This window comes from Aphelocoma coerulescens, chromosome 10 (assembly GCF_041296385.1).
Source record: "Aphelocoma coerulescens isolate FSJ_1873_10779 chromosome 10, UR_Acoe_1.0, whole genome shotgun sequence".
Classification (NCBI taxonomy): Eukaryota; Metazoa; Chordata; class Aves; order Passeriformes; family Corvidae; genus Aphelocoma; species Aphelocoma coerulescens.
The window spans coordinates 20,649,208-20,673,181 of NC_091024.1; the positions used below are offsets into that span (position 1 = coordinate 20,649,208).

Here is a 23,974-nt window from a genome sequence, read left to right on the forward strand (position 1 = left end):
GCCTGTGTGTGGCAAGTGGCTGGCATTGAGGTGGCCAGCTGTGCTGAGAGTCAGAGCACTGCCACCATTCCAGTACCTGGGAGGAGCTGATTTAAGTCCTTAGGGGTCACGATTTTAGCCCTTGGGAATCCCATTCCCTTCAGAGTGGGCTTAGTGAGCACCACCGTCTGTGTGTGGGAGCTGACAGCGCCGAGGTATCCCTGTGAAGGCTCCAGATGGACACTGCAGTGCCACCACCATGCCATTCCCCTTACGGGGGCTGATTTAACCCCTCCGGGGGTCCCATTCCCCCATGGGGTGCTCAGCAAGCACCACAGCCAGCGAGTGGAGAGCTACTGGCCCTGAGGTATCCCTCGGAGGGGTCCATCCAGGCACCACCATGCCATCACCCCATTCCCCTTAGAGGGGCTCGTTTAGCCCCTTGGGGGTCCCATCCCTTCACAGGGGTCACAGTGAGTGCCACAGCCCATGTGTAGGAGCTGCCAGCACTGAGGATGCCCTTGGGGAACCCCATTTTTAGCTGTGGGGTGTCCCATCCCCTCAGAGGGGGCTCAGCGAGTGCCACAACCTGTGTGTGGAGAGATGCTGGTGCTGAGGTGTCCCTGGGGGGCTTCAGCTGGGCGCTGCAGCACTGCCACCAACATAGTGCACTCATGGGGGGCTTCATTTAAGAGACCTTTGGGGGTTTCACCCCCTCAGAAGCAGCACAGTGAGCGCCACAGCCCATGCACAGCTGCTGGCACTAAGACGTCCTCAGAGGGGCTCCAGCCAGCCAGTGCCACCATTGCATTCCCATTAGAGGGACTGATTTAAGCCCTTGGAGATCCCATCCTCTCACGGGGGGCTCAGTGAGCATCACAGCGCTTGTGTGGGGGCTGCCAGCACTGAGGCTGCTCTTGGGGAACCCCATTCCCCTTGATAGGAAAGATGTCTGCTCATGTCTTTACAAACAATTCCATGGCTGAGGGTACGGGTGTTAAGGTCTTTGAAATGGCTCTTAATGTCTCTACCAACTTCAAGCCGCAGGTTTGTTACAGAACCCAGACAGTTTGACTCCTGAAACAGACAAAGGGTCCGCACAAGCCGGAGTTTCTGAGATTTGGGGAGAAAATGACATGGCTAAGGCGAGGGGGATATGCGGTAGGCAGCTCGGGAAGGCTGTACCTTCCTAGTACCTCAGCTGATGGAGAAAGGAAGAGGGCAACGTGCGGCCGGGAGTTCAGGCTAAGAAGAGGCTGCGCCCTCTGAGATCTCGAGAGAGAAAACCCCACGGGCGTGTGCCCCAGTGGACTCTCTCCCTTTATTCGAATAAAGTTGCAGGACTCCTCTCTCCTGTCTCCTTTATGGACACTGGCTTTTCATGGCGTGATTTCCTGCACACCCTCACAGGGCACTCTGTGAGCACCCAGCCTATGTGCCGTGAGTGGCCCCGGAGGTGCTGAAGCCAAGAGTCAGCACCGCCACCATCCCAGACCCCTCAGAAGGGCTGATTTAAGTCCTTAAGTCCTGACATCGGCCCTTAGGGTCCCATTCCCCTCAGAGGAATACTGAGCACTGCCAGCGCTGAGATGTCCCCGAGGGGCTCCGCTGGGCAGTGCCACCACGATCAGCCCCTTAGAGAGGGGCTGATTCAACCCCTCAGGAGTCCCCATTCCCTCAAGGCGTGTTCAGCGAGCGCCACAGCCCATGAGTGGAGAGCTGCTGGTACTGAGGTGTGCCCGGGGGCCTACAGCCGGGCACCACAGTGCCACCACCACCCCATTCCACTCAGAGGGGCTGATTTAACCCCTCGGGGGTCCCATCCCCTCTGAGGGGACTGAGTGAGTACCACAGCCCACGTGTGAAGAAATGACGACACTAAGCCTGCCCTTGGGGACCCCAATTTAACGCCAGGGGGATCCCATTCCCCTCACGGCGGGGGCCCAGCGAATGCCACACCCTGAGCATGGGAGCTGCCAGCGCTGAGGTGTCTCTGGGAGGGCAGCCGAAACCGGACAGGGCAGTGCCGCCGTCGCCGCCCCATCCCCCAGGGGGGCCGACTGAATCGCTCGGGTGACCCCACGTTAACCCGTGGGTGCCCCGTCCCCTCAGGGCGCCCGGGCCGAGGCGGCTCCGCGGGGCGGCGGCGGGAACCGCCCGATGGCGGCGGGCAGACACCACGCGGCCGGCGCGCGCCGCGCGCATGCGCCACAGCCCCGCCCCTCAGCGGCGCCCCCTCCCCTCCCTCCGTGCCCCCGCTCCCCCGCCCGCGGCCCGGCCCGGCCCATAAAAGCCGCGGGCCGGGCAAGGGCCCCCGCCGCTCCCGGTGCCCTCGCTATCCTCGTCGCTCGCCTCTGCCGCCTCTCGGGACCGCCCGCCCACCCGCAGTGCTGCCCATGGCCTTCCCGCCGGTGAGTGCGAGCACGTGCCGCCTCTCGAGGCCGCCCGCCACGTGGTTCCACGCGGTGGTGCTGGGGGGTGTGGGGGTGTTCCCGCCTGTTTTACCTGTGTGAGGAGGGGATGGGAACCCCCAGCCCTCAGGATAGCCGCGGATGGAGCTGCCCCGCTTCCTGTCGGAGCGCTGTTACGGGATCCCCGTTAATCCTTTGGACCGGCCTCGAGGGGGTCGTGCTGCGGAGGGACCCCCGGGGAGCAGCGGGCTCTGATGGCGCTCGGGGAGCCCATCGACTGACCCGAGCTGCCTTCAGGGAAACGCTGGAGGAGACCGGCTCCTAGCCTAGCAACCTATTGTTCTACTCTTCCCGGGTTTTTAGGGGGATGAATCTGGGCTGGAGGTGCTGAGCTCAGGTTTGGATGGTGGGGTATATTTTGGCTGGAGTGGGCACTTGTACTCGTGCAAGTGGTATTTTTACACACTTCTAAACTGCCTTTTTTAGTGTATAAGGTGACCAAAGTTGCTGTTTTATTCTTAAACCATGTTCTGAAAGCTCGATGTAGTGTCTGGTTTGGGGGAGGTGGGGGGGTGACACAGGAGACGCAGTTCAGAGCTGAGTATGGACAAAGGTGACTCTTCTGAGCGAGACACGTCTGCTGAAAAACAAGTTCTTTTTTTACCCTTCATTATTCCCCAGCTGAAACCAATTAGTGTTCGTTACAGGTGCCTGTGTGATGGGCTAACAAGGTGTGCTGGCACCTGGAGCGCTGGTGAAGGGGTACAGCTGTGCACAGGGTGGGAGCTGGGCTCTGGGAAGAGCTCCAGGACCCCGTTGCTTTGCTGCAGTTTTGTCTCAACTGGAACAGTCTCCCTAAACCAATTAAAACCTTACTCAGCTTTGACAATCTGCTGCAACAGGCAGCTGTGGGTATTGCTCGGGTACAAAACTGCTTGTGAGTGATGGCTTCAAAATGTTTTGTTCCAAAAAAAATACCAAATAATAGCTGCCTTGATGGGGAAATGCCTTTAAAAACAGGGATTTGGCAAAACTGGTGTGGTTCTGAAGTCAGTGCTCCCCTGTGAATTAAGACCATCAAAGTCCCTTCTAGTCTTAATTCCAACCAGGTGTATTCAAGATGTCTCTACTCAGTAAACCCCGGGACAGCTGCTTAAGCTTAGCCTTGCTGATGGTGGGAGAGCTGGTGCAGCCTTGCCTAACCCTTTTTGGGGTGAGCTGGGGGTGGGAGTGTGTTGCTTGGTGGAAACAGTTACACCAATGTTGTGTTTTGTGTGGGTGTAGCTGACTTCAACTTGGGAAGCAAAGCGTACCCACAGAAAAGGATTTTCTGAGCTGCTTTTCACTGAAGTATGGGGCCATCTTGGCTTGGCTATGTTGACATGGGCATTATTTTAACAGCATCTTAAATTTTGTCTTGGGATTCAAGAACCTCTTGGCTGTAGCTACAGCTCCAAGAACCCCTCTGGGCATCAGCATGGTGCTGCCTGGGTGATATTTCTGTGGAAGATGTAAAAAGCAAAGGCTGGATTGTAGCTGAGGTGGATGAGCCTTGCCTGCTCCATAGCATCCCCAGGAGTTAATGCACATCTTGGCCATACTGGCAGCCAAGCTGTGTTTTAATGACTTCCCTAAGGATTAGGATATCCTAATCCTATGCTAGTGCTGTTGTGATGCTGCAGGTTCTGCCTAGCCCTGGGATTTCATTATCTCTAGGTTTCCTGCAGGTGTGTGTGCCTCGGGGCTGTGGAGGTTCCCCATTTCCTTGCCTTGGACAACTTCGGGGTGTTTTGCTGACAGTCAGTGTGTGTTGTGCCCCTGACTGAGTGCTGCTGGTTGTGCCTGGAGTGGGCCCTCCTGCAGGTAAACTCTGCAGGCTGGGGGGGGTCGGGTCTGCTTGGGGCTGGTGGGATGGGAACTCCAGGGACCTGCCAGCTTCCTGATGCACAGCTGGTAAACAAGAGATCTGTGCCATGCTGGTAAGGCTTGTTGGTGCTCTGTTACTCTGAGAGAGGGGCAACTCCTCTCTCTTTCTTGGCACTCCTTTTCTCAATTCCGTGTTTGTTTGGGGTGCGAGAGGGGTCTGGAGCCATACAGTACCCTCCTTGAAACCTCAGTGTTCAGGGAATGAATTTTCCTGCTTGGACATAAGTTCTTAGTTGAGCCAGGATGCAGAGGACTGCCCTCCTGCCTGAGCTTCATCTTGGCTGTGTGTCTGTGTCTGATGCTGTTTGGGTATATGTTTCTGACTTCCCAGTGACTTAACCTGCAGTCTCAGAATCATTTGTGCCGTGGCACTGTGTGCCTGCTGCAGAGAACTGAGTTCCCCTTTTCCTTTGGTTCTAATCCAGGGGCTTCCCTAGAAACTTACAGATCTCTAAGAGACTGGGTGTCCTACCAGGTGTTAGGAAGTGGTGTTTGATTCCTGCTGGCTTTAAAGAACCTGTCAGCTGGATCAGCTTCTCCATTGACTTGTTCAGCCCCTGATAAAACACTGTCTGCACCTCTGGATTGGGGTTGTGAGGTGTAGCGGGATGGAATGGCTGAGAATGGCTGTTGGGTCACTGGTTGGTGAGACCCAGGGTGTCTCTCACGGTCCCAGGAGGACCCACCGGTGCTGCTGGACTGGTGCCTCTGGAAGCAGAGGGGATCTGTAGTTTTGTAGCTGCAGTGTGGAGGGCTTCCAGGGAAGCCTCGGGAGGCAGGACGTTGAACTTGCCAAATCCTTCCAGGTGGGGCAGGGAAAGCGAATCCTACCTGGGCTCCGGGGTGCTGCGTTGCTTGTCTTGGCTGGGGATGTGAGAGCGGCGCCGGCTCTGGGGATGCAGCCTCAGGCGTGGTGTTTCCCTGTGCTTTGGTATTGACTCCGAGACGGAAGGATTTGGGTGGATTCTTCAGTTTGCAAACTCTTTCCACCATCCTTTCCAGGCTGGTTGGGGGTGGTTTGGTCTCTGCGTGCTCTGGAGACCTGCAGAGCTCTTCTCAAAGGAGTATCCTTTTTTTTTTTTAGGACTGGGGCAGGAGGGTGAGCCACGACCCCCTTCCTACAAGGGGTTGTAGTGCTGCAAGGTCCCCCCTACCCTGTGTCCAGGATGATTCAGTATCCCAAGGATATCCTTGACAGTCTAGGGTTAAAAGCTCTCTAGCAGAAGGGATTTTTGTGGAAAGGCTTGGCTGTGTTCTCGCTGGTTTCTGTTCCTGTTTGGAGCAGGACTGGTGCTGCCAGTTGTGGAGGCTAAATGAGAAGGAACGGGTGGGGCGTTCGGCTGGCTGCTCCGGGTTATTTTGTCTCGCTAGAAGAGACTCCTAGGGAAAAGCTTTGCCTCCCGATTTAAGTGGTTCTTTTACAGGAACAGGAGTAGAATGCGGAGTTTCATGCTTGTGCCAAGACAGCCTGATGCGGCACTCCTTTTTATTAAAGATGACTGGCAATACTTTTGTAATTTGAGCTTCTGTACTCCAGCTGCTCTTTATAAAGATGGCTTAAAGCTCGCTCTGCCTGTTCTCTCAGCCTGCAGCTCGCTTTTAGCCTTACCTGTTCCACTCTTGTAAATGTTCCAGAGTCCCGGCTGTGGGCTCTGATGGGAAAGATGCGTGCTCATGTCTTCACAAACAATTCCATGGCTGAGGGTACGGGTGTTAAGGTCTTTGAAATGGCTCTTAATGTCTCTACCAACTTCAAGCCGCAGGTTTGTTACAGAACCCAGACAGTTTGACTCCTGAAACAGACAAAGGGTCCGCACAAGCCGGAGTTTCTGAGATTTGGGGAGAAAATGACATGGCTAAGGCGAGGGGGATATGCGGTAGGCAGCTCGGGAAGGCTGTACCTTCCTAGTACCTCAGCTGATGGAGAAAGGAAGAGGGCAACGTGCGGCCGGGAGTTCAGGCTAAGAAGAGGCTGCGCCCTCTGAGATCTCGAGAGAGAAAACCCCACGGGCGTGTGCCCCAGTGGACTCTCTCCCTTTATTCGAATAAAGTTGCAGGACTCCTCTCTCCTGTCTCCTTTATGGACACTGGCTTTTCATGGCGTGATTTCCTGCACAGCTCTGAGCATTTCAATAGCCCAAGATGCCAGCCCTCAGCGCTGAAGAGATGCTAATAGCCCTAAATGGGCTGGAGTTCGCCAGTAATTGCTCAGGTCCCGCCTGAAGGCACCGTGCGAGTTGACCGTTCGGTAGCTTATTCTTCCTGCTGCTTCCAGGACTGAGTTTCCTTTGCTTTTTTAGCTAAGTGGTGGCGAGTTGGGGAAAACGATCAGGTCGTGCGCGTCTAATGACGAGATGGGGGGGTGGAACGTAAGTGCCAGACATGGGCTGGGCTGATATTCCGTCTCCACGTGAGGTTCAGTTTAGACCAGCCTCCTTGAAAGATCAGCGAGGGGTCATTTGAAAGTAAAACCAGCGCGGCGCTTCAGACTTGTTTGCAAGTGAAGCAGGACTGGAGGGTAAGTGCGGCCTGAAACTTGCAGAAGCACATCCAAGAGGTGCCTGTATTAAATGTCTTCTTGACAAGTACAAATAGCCCAACGTAGAGCTTCGGTGTGTGTTGGAAGAGCAGGGGCTCTTCCCCAAAAGTCGTTTGCCAGACTTGATGCTATTCAGTTCTTTGGATTTGGATTTAACTTGATTTGCTTAATGGCCAGTATTCTGCTCCGGAGGCCAGGACTGGCGGGGTTGTGCCTCCCTGCTCCTCTCTTTAATGCGGGTCTTAATTGCCGGCGATACCGATTGCTCAGCATGCTCGGGAGCAGAATTTTGCAGTGGCTTTAGGGTGGCGGGCAGACCTGTCCTCGGCCCCAAAACGTTGGTAGAGATGAAGCTTCTAAATTGGCCGAGGCTTGAGTGTGGTGCAGCTGCTCCCGAACGAGCCTGCATGTCAGTGGCTTGTGAGCAGAGCTGGGAAAGCAGCTGCTCTTCCCGGTTCTCTGGACCGGCACCAGGGTGCAGGAGGGGTTTGATCTTTCCTAGGCAGAATCTTTACAAGAGGTAATGCTTTTTAAGGATGGTCCCAAAATCTTGATGCTGGTGGATCCGTGCCCGTGGAGGGTTGTGCTGAAGCAGAGCTGGTTTGGGGTAACCACCTTTGTGGTCAGGAGCTGCTGCCTGAAGGGAAGATCAGGATTTTATCTTCTGCCTTTCCTCAGGATTTGGAGCTGCTTGATTAGCTGGGAAGCAGTGTTGTTTGGGGTTTTTTCTGCAAGCCTGAAGTGATTGCTGCTGACTTGGATCATTCCAAGATACTGTTCAGAACCCCAAGATGGGTAGTGAGGTGAGCCTTGCACTCCTCTGCCGTGCATAAGAGGAGCTGCTGTGGTTCCTTGTGTCAGCCTGGACCGTGAACATCCACTTATCCCTTGGTGTCGGGGGACTGATTTTGGGGGAGAAGGTGTGTGCCCCCCTTAATCAGATCTGTCCTAGTGCTGTGATGTGCTGGAGAAAAGCAGCAGGGAGCTGTGTTCATAACCCATCTGGTTTGGTGTGGCTGTCAGTCTAAAGTCCATGGCCAGTACCTGTGTGTGGTGGGCAGTCTGCTCTGGTGTGCTGTGCTGACAAATTGCTGACCTGTTTGCTTAACTGCTTCTTTAATGCCAAGAATTGGGCTTGAGTGTTGCTAAGACCTAAGCTAATGTGAGTATTGGAGGCAGTCCAGGCGTTCCACAGCGTGTTGAAAGCTCAGTGCTGAGTACTTGCCTATTTGACACAAATTCTGGTTCTTTTTTACCAGAAAGAAGATCCTGTGAGGAGCATAAAAGACTGCTGGGATAGCCCGAATGCCCCTGCACTTTCCACCTGCAGCAATGCGGATATATTCCGCCGGATAAATGCCATGTTGGACAACTCTCTGGATTTCAGTGGGGTCTGCACCACGCCTGTCACAAAAAGCAAATGTGACACCCTGCCAGGTAATGGAGGGGGGCTGCTGGAGCGGGGAGGCACTTGGTGGGGCCTGCTGAACAGGTGATAGTGGCAATCCTCAGTGGTGTGGGTGTCAGCATGTTTGGTACTGGGAGGGCTTTGCTTGTGTGCCTGAAGTGGATAATCCATGTATTCCCTGGCAGTGTGGAGATGCCTGGGAAGGCTTGCTTGCCTCCCTGTGGTGCTGTGGGTGACTGTGGGCAGGGTGTGAGTGCTCCCTGCCTGATCTGCCAACTCCTGGTGTGAATACCTCCAGCAGACTCCTGTAGTCTGCCTCTCCTAGAGGTGGGATTCATCTGCTCTCAGGGTTAGCGAGGTTGAGTTGCTGCATACATTGAAATTGCAACAGAATTTTGAAAAAAACGTGTTTGCCACAGGTCAGTTAACCTGCATGTAAGAGCACAGGTGGGTGCAGACTTTCCTGCAAAGCAAGCTTGGTGTGATGAAATCAGTGCTGTGAGCTTCTGTTTCCTCCAGGCTGAGGGGAGTGGGCATATTCTGCTGCCTCAAGACAGAAGTTCTGTGCCAAAGCAGAGAGTGTTTGGTCTGGTCTTATTTTTATCCAAGTCAAGGACATGCTTTTGTCCTTTTGCAGCAGCCCAGCTCTGCCACTAAATGTACCTGTGCCTGATACTCCTTTTGCCAGCACACCTCTGAGCAGCAGTGCTTGTGCCAAGGATTTGGGCACTTGAAAGGGATTGCTCTTGCCTCTCCAGCCCCTGAATTATAGGGCCAATAAACACTTTGGCCATTATGGGAAACAAACTGGCCCCTCTGGATATGTCGTAAAATGAAGTGGGAAGTAAAGGGCTGAACCTCCCCAGCTGGTGACCTTGCAGGGTGCCCTGGGCAGAGCAGCTTTCTCTGAAGTCATGCGGAGACAGGGTTGCTTTAGCCTCATGGGTAACCAGTGTTAATCAAATGGGTGTGGAAAAAAGCTCCAAGTAAGTGTCTGGGCACCCTGTGGGTCTGTTTGATGCCTGCGCAGTGCAACTTTGTTCTGGGCTAGTGAAATGACTGCTACCAGATGACTTCCAGTGCAGCTTAATCTCCTGGGTATTTGAGGACTTAGCAGTGTGGACCGGGGCTGATCTGGCCATGTGATCCCGTGCTGGCGCTGCAGAAATAGCAGAGGAAGAGAATTGTTTGCTTCGAGGCCTGGATCCGTGGCCAGCATTGCTTGAAACCTGCCTGGTAAAGTGGTATTGGTGGCTATGCTGGCTACTCCTGAGAAATGGTGTAGTGAATATTAACCAGTTCAGGTTAGTGGTGCATTTTTAGACATTTCCTGTTGGACTGAGTTGGTTTGGCTGGGTTTTTTTGTCCCCTGGCACAGTGGTAGCCAAGGCTGCATCTGATCTGGATGCACTGGAAGCATAAAGGAGAAATAAACAGAAATATTTTCCTTTATCTCCTTGCAGTGGGTTCATGAAAGAGTTGTTTCTGGCTTCCTTGTTGAAATCTTAGCTATAGCTCTTCCTGCTCCATTTGGAATGGGAATATTGCATAGAATCTTAAAACATGTTCATGGTATTTCCTAATTAGGTTTCAGCTTGCCAAAGTTAACCTGGTATATAAAGGAGCTGTCTCTGCCTGTTAGAGCAGATTGATCCTGTGAAGTTGTGGGTTAATTCTGGTTTTAGGTCTGGGCTTAACAGCTGGCACAGCAATTTTGACTTTCAGGGCTGTATTTGATTTTGAAAACTCTTCTCTGAGGGATAGGGGTGTTTGCCTGGCACTGAAATAGGACTTCTTACTGACTTCTTAGTGCTTGCAAATCTCTGCTTGTTCCATCATTTACTCTGGTTTTTCCTAGGGGCATCTGGACCAGAGGGTTTTGCTGGAGATGCTTAGAGGTGATGTCTTGTCTGGAAACTCTTGAGTTTCCCAGTGGTGTTAAACTGCTTGTGTCAGGTGCTCAGTAAGTCTTATGAAAGACCTCTCACAGGGCAAGTACACTGGGACTTGGATGTCAAAAAGGGTGCCTTCCTCTAGCAAATGTTATTTTTGCTGCAGGGAAACCAAGGTTGTGCTTTGGGGACACCCTAAGCAGCTTTCTTCCTGCTGTGGCAGCTGAGGCCAGCCTCACCAGTGAGGGGTGGGGGTCCTGCTCAGCAGTAGTTACCCAGACAAGAGGGCTTTAGCTTGTACCAAATCCCTTGTACTGTGACACAAATGCTTATGATGGTGTGAGGAAAGAATTCCTCACTTCCCAAAAGATACTGAGCTGGGCTGGAAGAGGGCTGCCTTGGGTGCCCTCACTGTTTGGGCTAATGGAAATGTGAAGGTACTGATAAGAGAACAACCTGGGCCAGCAGTTTTCAGCTGTAAATTTGTGGATGAGTCAGCATCTGCCAGAGTGTCGGCAGCTCAGAGTTATTGGTCTCCTTGCAGTCCCAGCCTCATTTCCTTAATGTGGGAGCTGGGACCTCTGGGTAGGTAAGGAGGGCCTGAACGCGACAGCTCTGCAAGCTTTGTCCTGTCTTTGGAGCTGAAAAGTGCAGGAGCTGCTCATAATGTTTGATAGGTTGTTAATGAGAGTCTTCTCCATGAAAAAGCTGGCACTGTCAGCAAGGATGTGGGTCCTGGGGCATCTGTGATTTATAAATGGGGGAGGTACTTTGGCACCTGGACCCTGGCCTGGGTTGTGCAGAAATTCACACCTGATGGCTGTAAGGCTGAGCAGCTGTTTGCTAAAATTCAGAATATAGTGCAGGTACCTGGGCAGGTGGTTAAGCCTGGAACAGGTTGTTGGAGCTGTTTGCCTTGCCCTTGAGTGAACTTCTGGGTAGGTGACCAATGGAGCAGAGACCCTTGAGCTTATGTGGTGTTTTGTCATTGCTCCAAGTTGCTTCTGAACAATTTCTGAGCCTGTGGTGCTTTTACTTTGTTCAGGTGTACTGTAGTTAGACTGGATTATCATGGAACTTCTTGCTTGGGCAGGTGTATTGAACTTGGAGATCAACCATGAATGTGTAGTAGCTATAACAGTTGAAAAGGACTGTCTTTTTACAACTTAAACTTCTTTAATGGCAGAGCTTGGGGAAGAGCCTTTTTTTCTAGCAGTAAATGCTTGGATCTTAATCTAGTCATGGTCCCTCAAGCTTTTCAGTTGTCATCTTCAGGTCAAACTAGATTTATCCTGGCTTGGACTTGGGTTGAAGAAGCCCCTTTGAGCACTAAGAGGATTACACGTGGTGGAGAGGGGATGGCAGAAGTTCGTGACCTTTCACTAATGCTATTGGGGAAGCACGTGTGGAGACACTTTACTGGGCTCAGAGTGAGGCCGTGCTGGGATCAGTCCAGCAGCAGCCTGAGCAATGTGAGAGGGACAGGCTGATTCAGCACTCCTGGATCCACGCAGTCAGAGCATTATCCCCTTCTGGGCAGAGCTGGGACTGCTGCTGCAGGTTCAGCTTGTCACACCTAAAGTTGGATCTCTGTCGAGATCAGTTTGCAGCTGATGATAATCCTTGGTGAACTTGGTTGACTTGTCAGAGCCAGCTGTGTTGGGATGCCCAGGCTGACCACCCCCTGAGGTTTGTTGGTAGCTGCTCCCCAAGCACCAGGCTCAGGATGTGAGCTTGAAACCTGCCTGGTAAACTGCCTGCTGTAACTGTGGGGTACAGTGCAGCAGTGTGAGGAGAGCTGTCATTGTAGAACCTGTCTGGTGGCTTCTGGGACACAGTGATGATGCTCCACAACAGCTGCCTGTCAGACTGCCTCAGTCCTCTCTGGAGAAAGGCAGAACCTCCTCAGTGCAGGCCTTAACCTTTAGTGGCTTTTAGTGTGGTTCTGGAGATGAGGGAGATGGCATGGCCTTGACAGAGGCAAGAATCAACATCTCCTGCCAGTGCTGCTGGAGCAGCTGCCTGTCCTTGAGCAGCTGCTTTGCAAGGAATGTGGTTTTAAAGCTGTTCTGTATGTTCATCACCCCTCCGAGTAAGAACATGAGCAAGGCCAGTTTCTTAACTGGCCGGTGGTTTGTTTACCAGGCTTTAAAGCTGGGCCTTGTTGGGTAGAAGGTGCTGCTACCTATAGCAGCTTTTGAAATTATCCTGTTCTTTCTGTAGGCACAACTTCCAGCTTAAGTGTAACTGGGAGTAAAGCTCCCACTGGAGCTCTTGCATGCCTGTTGCTGGTTTCAACTGAAGGCAGTGCGTGCTTAAAAGGAACTTGAAAGACATGTAGGTACCCCAAATATCCGAGCAACACTGATCTTTCATTAAGCTCTGATCATTTAACTGTGACAAAGCAGCCATTATTTTGCTCCAACTTGACAGTCCGTTGTGTGAAGAAATGAGAGATGCTTAAATGACTTCCTTTGGATGGGTGAGGCTTCAGGTGCCAAGTTCAGTGTAAAGGCTGTTAGTTGTGGCCCATCAGGCTTTAATGACTCTGTGGCTGCTTTATTTAAGGAAAACTGAAGGACAAATGCAAACCCAGACTAGCTGATGACTAAATCAGCTTCCTGTTTGCTCTTAACTGCAGTCAATTAATGACCTATCACTTGTTTAGCTGTCCAAAAAGTGTCTTGATTCTGTAATGTAAATTCCTCTGCTCTTCCCTGGCTTGCAGCCCCAAGGAAATATTCCAGACAGTGCTGGATGCAGCTGACCTGATGTGCATGGTCTTGGATCAGGGAACAAAATGTTGTAGGATGCAGAGACCCAAAAGGTAGCTCTGCTTACCTGGAGGTCCTGAGGCAGAGTGAGACCATCAGCAGGAGCTAGCCTGAAGCTGGCAGAGCCATTCTGCCTGCCCCAAAGAAGTGCTGGATGCCAGGTACACATCCAGAGTAGGGGAATTCCATACCTGTGCCCCAGAAGAGGAGCACACTTACTGCCCTTGCTCTTGGCCTTTGGATTTAAAGTGTCACATTATCAGGTTTTTGCCTACACATAAGCATGATGCTTCTCTGTACTGGAAAGTGGCTCTAGTAATTGGGTTTTGTATCAGAAATGCAGGTCAGTGTTCTGCAGAGCAGGGACTTGGCCTAGAGCTGTTGTACTCTGCAGTGGTCACAGACTGGTGTTCTGAAGATGCAGCAGTTTTCTGATGTGTACTGAGCTCTGTCACTCAGGTTTTGGTGCTGTAATTCTGTGACAGTCTCTGTTACTCTTGGAAGGAGGTAGAGCAGCAAGACTGTTGCAGTGCCTCTTCCTTGGTTTCTGAAGTAGCTGTTTGCCAGCTGCTCAAGTGTTTGCGGTTACGGAATAAGGCAGATTCTTTCATCTGACTGTGAAGCAGGTCATGCAGCAGTGTCTCCACTTCAGGAACTTTTCAGATTACAAGGGAGATGCTTAGTTGTGTTTCAGAAAAACCTCTTGTAACTAGTAGGTTTATGCCTAACAAGTGCTTTTCTAAGTCCCTGATGATCTCCACTGCACTTTGGGAGTACAATTGGCTCATCTGAAAGCTTTCACTTTGGGATTTGTTTGTCTTGTGTGCAAAAGGCACTTGAGAGGCTTAATTTTCAGGGATGCAATTCCTAGCCTTTACAATTGGAGGTGTAGAGAGGTGTGAAAGGCAAGCAGTGCTGCTGCTGGCAGCTGCCTTCTTATTTGTGATCTGAAGGCTTTTCCCCCTGCCTCTGGCTTCTCCAGATTTAGTTTGGAAGTTCAGCCTTGGTCAGAGCTCCACTCCATGGGGTGAATCTGGTTTTGCCAGTGAACGGAGCTTACAGCTGAGCTGGATTTATCCTTCCCTTGCCCTCAAAACTTGGGGCCCTCGTTTGTGGAGGGGCTTCATCTGTATTCAGGCTCTGTTGGAAACCAGCGTGTGGGAGCAAAAGGGAGAGCTCTCCTGGCTGTAGAGGTGGTAGGAGTGGGATCTGACTTGGGTTCATGTTTGCTTAACCATTCTGAGAAAACCCAGAGGAAGAAAAACCCCATTTGCTGGATTGTTAGCTGGCCTTCCCAGATCTGGAAGGCTCAAGTGTCTGAACATCTTTGTGCTAGGTTGAGGCACCACCTTTACAGACTGATGGCACAGAGATGCTGCTGCTATGGGCTGGGAACTGAATCATGCTCCCTGCTCCTCCTGCTCCCTTAGCCCACAACCTGCCTGTGGATCGCAGCTCCTGTTGCCAGGCCTTGTGGATCCTTCCCACACAGGCTTAGGCTGTAATTTCCTTAATATTTTCTTGTTTGAAGTGCCTGGTTGGTGCACCCATGCTGCATACCAGATCAGGGGAGTGAGCCAGGCTTAAAACTAACTCCCTGTGGCTTGGTTTTAACCAGATGAGCTCCCCAGCCCAGCTTCCTGTTTAGAAACTCACCTGCCTAAAGTGGTGTGAGGGGACAGGGTGGGGACAGGGCTGGGGCTGTGGGAGCTGTCCTTGCCTGCAGGTGAGAGCTGAGCTCTGGGGATCCTTACCTTTAAGAGTCTTTGGAATGTCTTAAATCCTGGGCTGTGACAGTTAAAGTCTGGAAAATGCAGCTTTCCATGCGGGCAGTGGTGTGGAAAGCTGTCCGGCCTGTGCTGCGGTTGCAGCCTGGCTCCAGGGATCTCCTGGACAGGCAGGAGGGAGTCACCCAGGAGAGACACTTCCTCCAAGGCCAGCGAGGGAGTGTTTTATTAAGGACTTTGTTCTCATGATGCTGTTGAAATCAAACCCAACCGGCTTGGGAGGCAGGAGCTCAGTCTCTCCCAGATGCTCGGGCACGAGCGCAGCGCTGTTCCTCTGCCAGGATGGTTGGCTTCCAGTGGCAACTCCAGGGAAAAATCCAGGTTGGGAGGGCTTGTGCTGGTGTTTGGTGCTTGGAAAAATCTGCAGTAAAGCATTTGGGTTGGGCTGTGTCAGGTTGCAAAGTTAAGTTATTTAGTATTTGGTAGACATTTAGTTATGAATAACTTGAGGTTGTGACTCTTTAGACTGAATTTTTGTTGGAGATTTAATTTTTCCTGCTCTGGTATCTGATTAGTTTTGTCTGCCTGCAGCAATTGATTGCTTTGTAACAAAGCTCCAGACTCTTGACTTTTAAAAATAACTAATCCAGAGATCTTTTTAAGTTCTCTTAGGTTTTTTTTTTTAAGTTGATGTTTTGCCTGGATGACCTGTATCTAGCTTTTAGCCTGGCTTGGAGTGTTAAAGGGGAAGCAGCTTGGGCTGGCTGTTGGCTTCCGATGGGAGAAGGTCTAATTAAAAACTGCTGGTTATCTGAGTGGATTCTGCTCTGTGCTTCCGCAGTTAGAGCTGTAACTGGATTGCAGGGAGTTTGTTTTTAAATGTGGATTGAAGTAATCAGAGGGAATCATGGATCTTTTACTTGAATCTGATTTTGTTCGATTAAACAAAACAGCTTATTTCCTGAAAAATGGGGATAGTGAGGGGAAACGTGGCTGGATGCTGCGGAGTGAGCGCTTCCTGCCGCAGATAAATTTGTTCCCTGTTTTCCTTATTTCTTCAGTCATGGGTTTCATCCAAGCTGTTGGGATTCAAGTTGTGCTGTGTGTCACTACTCTGTGTCCATGCTTCCCAGAAGATGAAGCTTGGTGGGAATTAATTCTTTTGAGACCTAGCAAGATCCCTGGTCCCCAGAGGGAAGGGAGTCTCCTGCTGCCAGGGATCTGTGCACAGCACTTGTGCCTTTTCATAAAGGCAGGAATGTTACATATTCATATGGACAAGTTATGGTTGCTGTGGGAACTGAGTTGGCTGAGCACTGTGCCTTGATCCTCTCCTCCCTATGTTAGAGATGTCCAAAACAAGCAATCAGAAAACTATCTGGGAAGAATTCATGTGGTGAAATACCGCGCTGGAGATGCAGCGTGATGCTGTCGGAGGAGTAGATGCTGTTACAGGTGCTTGGTAGTAATGTGACTGAATTGGCACTACAGCTTGTACTAGTACTACTAGGAGTAGGAAACACCCTGGTGGATGCTATCCTGGTGGAGTGCTGTGGAGGAGGCTGCAGCTGGGAGGGGGGAAGGTGATGTGTTGCCAGCAGGTTATGGTTTTAGCTTCTCTGATCCTGCCTGCGGTGCCACAGTCCCCTCAGTGGGGTCTGGGGATGCTGGTGCTCCCCAATTGCCGTGGGCTGAAGGCAAGGGTCCCTCCTCTGGTGGCAGCAGTGGCCTGTGTCACACATAGGTTACCCAGCTGCTACCAGCCTTTGCCTGGGCTTTGCTCATGGGCATCCGAGTGGCATGGGATGTGGATGTGGAAAAGGAGGCCAGGAATGCTGTGGCTGCCTGGGATGGCTGGGGCTGCACGTGAGGGATAACGTGACAGGCTGGAGCGACTGCAGTGCCCGTGGAGGAGCCGGGAGCAGTGTGTGGAGCAAGGTGTACATCTGATGGCACAGTGGGAGGCTGTGGGGGCAGGGGGAGGAGGAGGAGACAGCTGCTGCTTCTTGGGAGTTGGCTTATAAATGCCCTCTGACTCAGATTTCGGGTAGCACAGCTGAGCATCTTGTGGTTTCACCAGCCCCCAGATCCCTGCGTTAAACTGGAATTCTCAGACTATGAACCTGCTGTGTTTCCTTAGGCTGTTGGCACGGGCTTAAACCAAGGCGAGAATCCGGCGTCTCCAGTACCGTAGGCTTGTGAACACCCTGCAAGGGAGGGGGAGGGCTGGGAAAGGGGGGACCAGGCGGGCGGAAGGTAAACAGGCCATGAAAAATTCCTGATGTGAAATGGGTCTGCTCGGTTCTGTTCCTCCTGTACCAGTGGGATGTGCCCGCTCGGGCTGGACCAGAGATAATGGGCTGCTCTCTGGGTAGTGGGGGTTGAAGGTTATCCTTGTTACTCAGGGGTAAACAATGCCGAGTCAGTGAGAGGCACAGTGGCCAGGCTCAACCAAACAGATTATGCCAGCAGAATTGCGAAGCTTTGCATCGGCTCTGAATCGGAGCCAGCAGCTGGAGGCTGGCCAGGACTAAAGTGTTTTTGGGTTTTGTGGGTGGAGGGAGGCGGGGACAGGAGAGCTGGGTAGCACTAAAACTAACTGTGCTCTGTCGCTGCTGCTCTCGTCGTTGCTGGGGGGTTTGCTGCCTCCAGCCTGGTGTCTGCTGTGCTGACGAGCCCTGCTTTGTGCTGCCTGCCTCCCCTGATTTACTGGAACTGCTCCTCTTTCCTCCTGCTACCGTCTTGTCTGTCAGGGGAAATCTTATCCTTTCTTCTTACCTTTATTTTGTAAGAGCTGATGCAGTTCTCTTGCATGGCTGAGTGACGTCACTGTCAGCACAGTAAGCATCAGCAGCCTGGTCACATGCTGACCCAGTCAGTAATGCAGACGGGATAGGAAGGTGGAGGGGCCGAGGGGGGTGGGGGGCTGGATTCTGGACATATGGTAGCCCTCCCTTTTGGGGTGCAACTGCTGGTTGCAGGAGCTGTGGCTTCAGAGCGGCACGAGACCTGGCTCGGGGCTTAAAGCTTTGGAAAACTCCCGCTTTAAAAAGAAAAAAGCAGCCCTGAACTCTCAAGCTTCTGTTTGTTCTCCATCTGAGCAGACATCCAGGACTCTGAAGAAGCAGTGGCAAGCAGGATGCTCTTCCCTACATCCACGCAAGAGTCTTCCCGTGGCCTCCCAGACACCAACGATCTGTGCCTTGGCCTGCAGTCCCTCAACCTGACAGGGTGGGACAGACCCTGGAGCACCCAGGACTCTGACGCTGCAGCACAAACCAGCACACAGTCCGGTGAGTCTGCTGACACACGCAGCAACAGTTGTTGGATTCTGTGTATGTTTTTGGCTGGTTTCAAGCTAACATGGAGCGATGTGCTTGTGTAACAGGGTGCTGGTTGGGGCTAACGGGGGCTTCTCGACCCGTGGTGCTTGTGTAATGTGACAGCTGAGTTGGGGAGGCTGTGGCTGCCTCTGCCACAGCCCCCTCTGCTCTGCTGTCAGCTCACTGCAGATGAGAAGTGCCTGGGGTTGTTTTGCTCGGAGCTGTAATGCTGCTGGGGGAATAACCTCACCAGGAGAGGAGAAATCCTCTTGCTGTGTTTGGAGGGAGTGGGTGGGGGGTGTGGTGTCAGGAGGCTGAACACGCTGGGTAGGAGTGAGGCTGAACTTCGCTCTGGCAGCCTGAGGAAATCCCTGGTGGCAGGCAGCTCTGCAGGTGGGGGGGAGGGTGTGCTTGCAGAGGGCCCCCCCATGCCCGACTGCCAAAGTCCTGGCAGCCGTGCTCGCCCAACTCTGCTGTGGGGTGTGGTACAGCCAGCACCCGACAACTTCAGCCGGCAGCTCGCTGGCTGGGTGGGAGACTTGGAGGGATCCTTCTCCACTCCCACGCTCAACTAGAAATAGCGGGCTGTGCCTGGCAGTGGGCTGCAGGAGATGCAGTGGAATGGCTTCTTGTTTTAACTCTTCTGGTCCAGCACAAACCTACGTGATGGGCAGGGTGTGGGCTTGCAGCCATGCACTGCTGGCTGGTGTGCCCTTCCCCCTCGATCCTCTCCAGTCTGCTTTTGCAGCTGGGATTGGCTGGGGAATTCCTGGGGTGCTGGGTGCCTCCCCTGGAGTGATGTGGGGTCCAGTTAACTGTTTGAGACACCCAGCCTTCCCTGTAAAATCACAGGAGAGAGGGGTGCTGTATGTACAAACTTAAAGCATCCTCTCAGCCTGGTGTTGGAGCAGAGGGGTAAAACGGGAGAGTTCACTTGCTAGCCTTTGAGGTGTGTAAAAACCACAAATGGTGGTGTGTTCGTTCAAGTATCAGTCCGTGGAAAGATCTAGTGCTTTGGCAGAGTTTGTACAAGTACAGCCTGGTTGCTACAGAAACTCATCCCTTTATAGCAGCACGCTGCTGCTTTGTTAAAAGGAGAGTGCATCGCTGCGCAGACTTGGGTGACACAGAGGCCCCAGGCATGGAGTTGGTGCTGACAGGAATATAGATAGCTTCTGGGGGGGGCTGGGCAGCAGGGTTTGCCCATGTAGATGTTTGGAGGGGCAAGGGGATGCTGTCCTGAGCATAGGAAGAGCTTCTGGGACACAGCCCTGAGTTGCTGTGTGAGTTGTAAAACAGCAGAAAAAAAAAGCACTGGTGGGGTAGCAGAGTTTGAATAGCTCGATCTGCACAGCTCACTCGAGTTTCTGTGCCTAATTTCCATGAGACTTGGTGTGTGGGCCCTGGCATGGGCACTTGGGGTCTGCCTGCAGCCCGGCTGCGGTAGCTTTATTAAGCCTCGCTCTGCTCCAGTGAGCAAACCTCCACATGGTCCTGTGGGCTTCCCCTAATGAACCAGGGAATACCACACACTCCTGCCTGTACTTTCATTGCCAGCTGAGACTTTGAAGGAGGAAGGAGAAACAAGTTGTTAGTGTGCAGTGGGCTGGCCAGGTGCCTCAGAGCTCTGCTCTGAGCCCCTTCTGGCTGTTGGCAGACTGAGGCCCTGCTGGTCCCTGTGTCACAGGATCTTTAATGGATGAAGAGCACACTTGGAGCAGGTGACATCCCCTGGCGTGACCCTGGCGCTGGGCTCGGCGCACAGCGCGCTGCGGAACGAGGCTGTCGCACATGGAGGCGGCCGCTCGGTGCGGATGTCCCAGCTCCACCTGCTCCTCCGTAGCCATCTCCAGAGCTCTCTTGGTCGGCTTCCTGCCAGCCTGCCTTGGCAGAGGCACGGATGTCTCCGCAGCGCTCCGGCAGGCAGGCGAGCAGTGCTGGCATGAGCCCGGGGCGGGCTCTGCGCCTCGCAGGTTGGGTGGTGGGGCTGGCACGGCCGGGCTGGTGGTGGGAATTTACTGCCAAGGGGGTGGAAAGGCTGCTGGTTTCAGGAGGGAGGTTGAGTTGGAGAGGATTTGAAGGTGCTCTGGTGACCTCCCTGCTCACAGAGGGTGTATCTGGTGTCAGGTGCCCCCACTGACTGCAGTGCATCGTGCTGGAGCTCCTGCCTGCCGCAGAGGCCTGGGAAGAGCTGTGGAAAGGATCTTGCCTCAGGCACAGCCCTGGGCTCTGATGATCTGTGCCCACTAGGTGGTTGTGACAAGTGTGGTAACAGCTGGTGGAAGATGGCACCCAGTGCTGTCTGGAGAGGCCTTTTTCTTCACTTCTCACTCCTGGTAGTCCCACTGGTATACAGAGAGAGGATGGCTGGGATGTGGGACCTGCCCAAGTGCAGCTGTACTGCTTGTACAGAGCAGTCTCTGGCCTTCAGTGGCTGTGTGGAGGGTCCAGTGCCCTCTGGCTGGGGGTGTTGTGATCCTGAGACCATATTCTCCCTCTTGCTCCCACACTCCCTTCCCAGGTGAGCAGCAGCTGGGCCAGGGGTGCTCCATGGTCTGGGCTGCTGCTACTCTCCTGCTCTGAGAGCTGTGAGGATGGTGTGTGCTGGCTGGGAAGGTGAAAGGCTGATCCTGTGCACAGCTTTGTGTTGCTTCAGCCACCCACAACTCCCATGTCTGTGGCGCCTTAGCCCTTCCTCAGGGCCCCGGAGTGACAGTGGAGCTCCTTGGGAACAGAGGGCTTGTAGTTCAGGAGTATCCTCTGCAAGGTTGTGGAACACTCTGGGTGGCAGAGAATTGTCCTGTGTCTGAAAGCTGTGTGGGTCTGAGGAGCTGACAGATTCTGGTCCTTCCAGGTGGCCTGTCTGTGCTGTGATGGAAAGAGGGAGGATATGGAGAGGATGCTGCTGTGTGTGAGTGCTGCTGAGACCTAGGAGGCTGCAGCTGGCCCAGCCCGCAGGGCTGGGGTCTCCATTGGGGTGTCCTGTGGGCAGGTGAGGCTGCAGCAGCGCTGGGCTGTGGCTGGGCATGGGGGAGGGCTGGCACTGCCAAGCGAAGCTGTTGTGCCGCTGGCACCCAAGCGTTTGGAAGGTTCCAGCAGTGACTCAGCTGTGCAGACCCACAGGGAGGTGGCTGGAAGGGTGGAAATGCAACAAAAAAAGCTAACAATCAGGCTAAAAATATTGCTGATGTGGTCCCCTGCAGTGCTGTGCTTGAGTACTGATGAGCTGGGACCTCCTCTCCTCTGTGTAGTCCCTGCCAGCACAGAGCTTCCTCAGCCTGGGAAGGACCTTTGGCTGCAAAGCCTTCTGGTGTCACCTTGTGCTCCCAGGGCGTTGTCACCATGCAGCTTGGTGCAGTAGGAGCAGATGCCCGCTGGTTATAGGTCGGAGAGCAGTGGGGCTGGTTTGTATGCCCCAATCTTGCCTACATCCCCTGTTCCTGAAAGGCCAGTGAGCCCCTTGCACCCAGACAGGGTTATTTGTGAGGAGTTTTCCTTCTGCACCCAGCCTATAATGCGCTGAGGGCATGTGCTGAGCCCTAGGCAGTGTGGCAGAGGCGCTGCTGGTGCCTGGAGAAGCTCTCTGGAGGCAGTGGCTGCTGCAGGCTCGAGCTGCTGGCACTTCCTGGCTGTAGGATTGAACTGCTGTCTCACAGCAGGCAAAGCAGCTGAAACCCTCTGCTGCCACTAGATCTGTCAGGCTGGAAATACTTCAGCAAGTCCCAGCAACCTGCTCTGTGGCCTGGGGAGGGACTTCTGCAGGAAACTGGCCTTGAACACTTCCAGTCCTGCCATTCCTGGCTGTATACCTTGAGGCAGTGTTTCCCTGTCTTCAGTCTCAGAGTAGGCGACACGTGTGTAAAGATCTCAGAGTTCAGAGGCAAGGAGGGGTTAAGAGCCAATGAGGTGGGACTGTCCTTGATGGTATCCTTTACCTTCACTGCTCTGTTTCTCAAGGGGCGCAAGCAAATGGGGTCTCGATCCAATTTTTGCCTGGAGAACAGCAGTGCACAGCAGATCCGTGTGCAGATTTTGGGTCTCCCTGCCTGGCTCTCAGCCTGTGTGCCAGCTGCTTGGTCTGGCTGGTCTGTCCTGCCCTACATTGGGAGCTGTCCCTATGTGGGACAGCAGACTTGCCTGCTGGGATATCATCCTAAAAGCAGTCTGTTATCATGAAGTCTGCAAGGCTAACCTGAGAGTGTTTTTAGCAGGATCAGGTCTTCTGGAGAGGATGTTGGCCTCTCTAGGTGAGCCCAGCAGGTGAGCTCTTCCTGATGATGTCTGGTGGAGCGCCATGCTGCATCTGCCTCTCTGCTTTGCTGTGTGACCCTAAAGCTGCTGGTGCAGCAACAGATTTGAGCTTTTCCTTGGATTTGCTCTTGAGACTGCAGCTCCAGCCTCATCTGTGCCCTCTGCGGGGTGGCTGCTGCTGCTGTCTCATTCTCCAGCCTGCAAGGTTGCAGCTCCTGTCACTCTGGTTCTGGGGAAATGGCCCGTGGTAGGAAAACACTGCTGAATCTTCCCAGCCCTTGGCTCTTCTGCTTCCCAGAGCACAGCAACTCATTTTTGCGATAAGCTTACTTATCTGTAGTTGCTTAAAATCTGCCAGGCTGGAGCTGCGGGCAGTCTGTTGTGCGTTGCCTGGCAGATAGCGGAGGCCTCGGAGCACGAATCTCTCTGAAGTCTTCAAGGCAAAGCCCTGTCTGAAGGATGAAAGAAAAGACCTGTTGCACAGGAAGAACAGTTGTTGTCATGGACTCCTTGCCTTTCTTATCGATAACAGCAGGAGGGATTCATAAGTTACTCCCTGAGGTCAGGCTGTTTACAGAGTGTCCTCAAATGCTGTGTGTGGTGGAGGGCACCTGAGCCCCCCAGGGGAGAGTTGCTGCTCAGTCTGGGGTGGCTGTTAATAAATACAGCGTGGCGGTCACTGGCTTTCCTTGAGCTGCTGGTTTGAGTGCTTGGATGCAGAGCTTGGGGTGGGTAGAGGATTTGGGTTCCCAGTTTTCCATCTGTTTAATTTGCTGCTCGGCTAAGCCATGCCAAGTTCCATAGAGCTCTCTCTTGTGCATGTCCAGGTCTCTCCCTCCTGTTTTTCCTGCTGTCTTTTGGACAAGTGGCTTCAGAAGACTTAGGTGTGCCCTCAGCTCCTGTGTATTCCTGCTTGGCTGTGTGTAAATCCTTCTCGTTATGTTAGAGGAAGATTTCAGAGGCTCATCCTGATGGAGAGCTCAATGTCTGGGCAACACTAGGTTGGCATCAGAGTATCCAAGGATGGTTTTTCCTTCTCTGTAGTGAAAGGGAGGGATGTTTTGGGTGTGGGGGGGAGAGCACTTCACCTGAGTGAGGCTTGCTCCCATCTAAGCTCAAGTATGCCTAGAAAACTCAGTAAAAGGTTCCTTTGTGCTGCTGGTGGTGTGGCTGCTGAGATGAGGAGGGAAGGGCCACTCCTGCTGACCTTGGATCTCCTGTGCACTCCTGTGCTTGGTTCAGGAAAATAAGTATATCCAGAGTTTTGGTGGTGGTCCTGAATTACATGTTCTTGGTGTCCTTTGTTCCCTTTAAAGGAGGACAGGCTTTCCCAGCAGCCTGGTTTCTTGGGAGCAGCTTGCTGATGTTCAGAGCGTAGTAATGGAAGCACAGGTGTGGTGGTGCTTCCTGTGTGAAGGTTGTGGGTGATAATGGTGTAAGGGACAAAGCTGGGAGCTGGCTTGACTTTCCTGGTCTCCTGCTTGGTGCTGGTATTCCAGGAGTACCTGAGACAGCCTTACTAAAAGCTTGTCCCATTCTATCCTAGTGCTTGTAGAGCTTTTCTAAGGACTTACTTGATGTGGCTACTTAATGGGCACTTGCTCCTTGAATGTGTTTCCATAAGAGCTGCTCATGCTCTGTGGGCTGATTCCTCAGTGCTTGGCTCCAGCCAGCCGTGCTGGGGAGTGGGAAGCAGGGAAGCACTTAACAGCTGCACACTGCTCATGTGGCAGTGGTGTTTGGT

At 53.0% G+C, this 23,974-nt stretch overlaps 1 protein-coding gene across 4 annotated transcripts in view; it reads left to right on the forward strand.

The window, feature by feature from the left end:
* Positions 1-2,291: 2,291 nt before the first annotated feature.
* CPEB1 (cytoplasmic polyadenylation element binding protein 1) overlaps positions 2,292-23,974 on the forward strand; it is a 38,939-nt gene continuing 17,256 nt past the window's right edge. For 2 of the 4 annotated variants that reach the window (XM_069025866.1, XM_069025867.1), the window contains exons 1-3: positions 2,292-2,390; positions 8,115-8,292; positions 17,761-17,949. In XM_069025866.1, the coding sequence (XP_068881967.1) occupies positions 2,376-2,390; positions 8,115-8,292; positions 17,761-17,949 (382 nt within the window). In that variant the 5' untranslated portion in view covers positions 2,292-2,375. Of the gene's footprint in view, positions 2,391-8,114; positions 8,293-14,974; positions 15,038-17,243; positions 17,497-17,760; positions 17,950-23,974 lie in introns of those variants that run through there. The other 2 variants (XM_069025869.1, XM_069025868.1) reach the window with 2 other exon arrangements.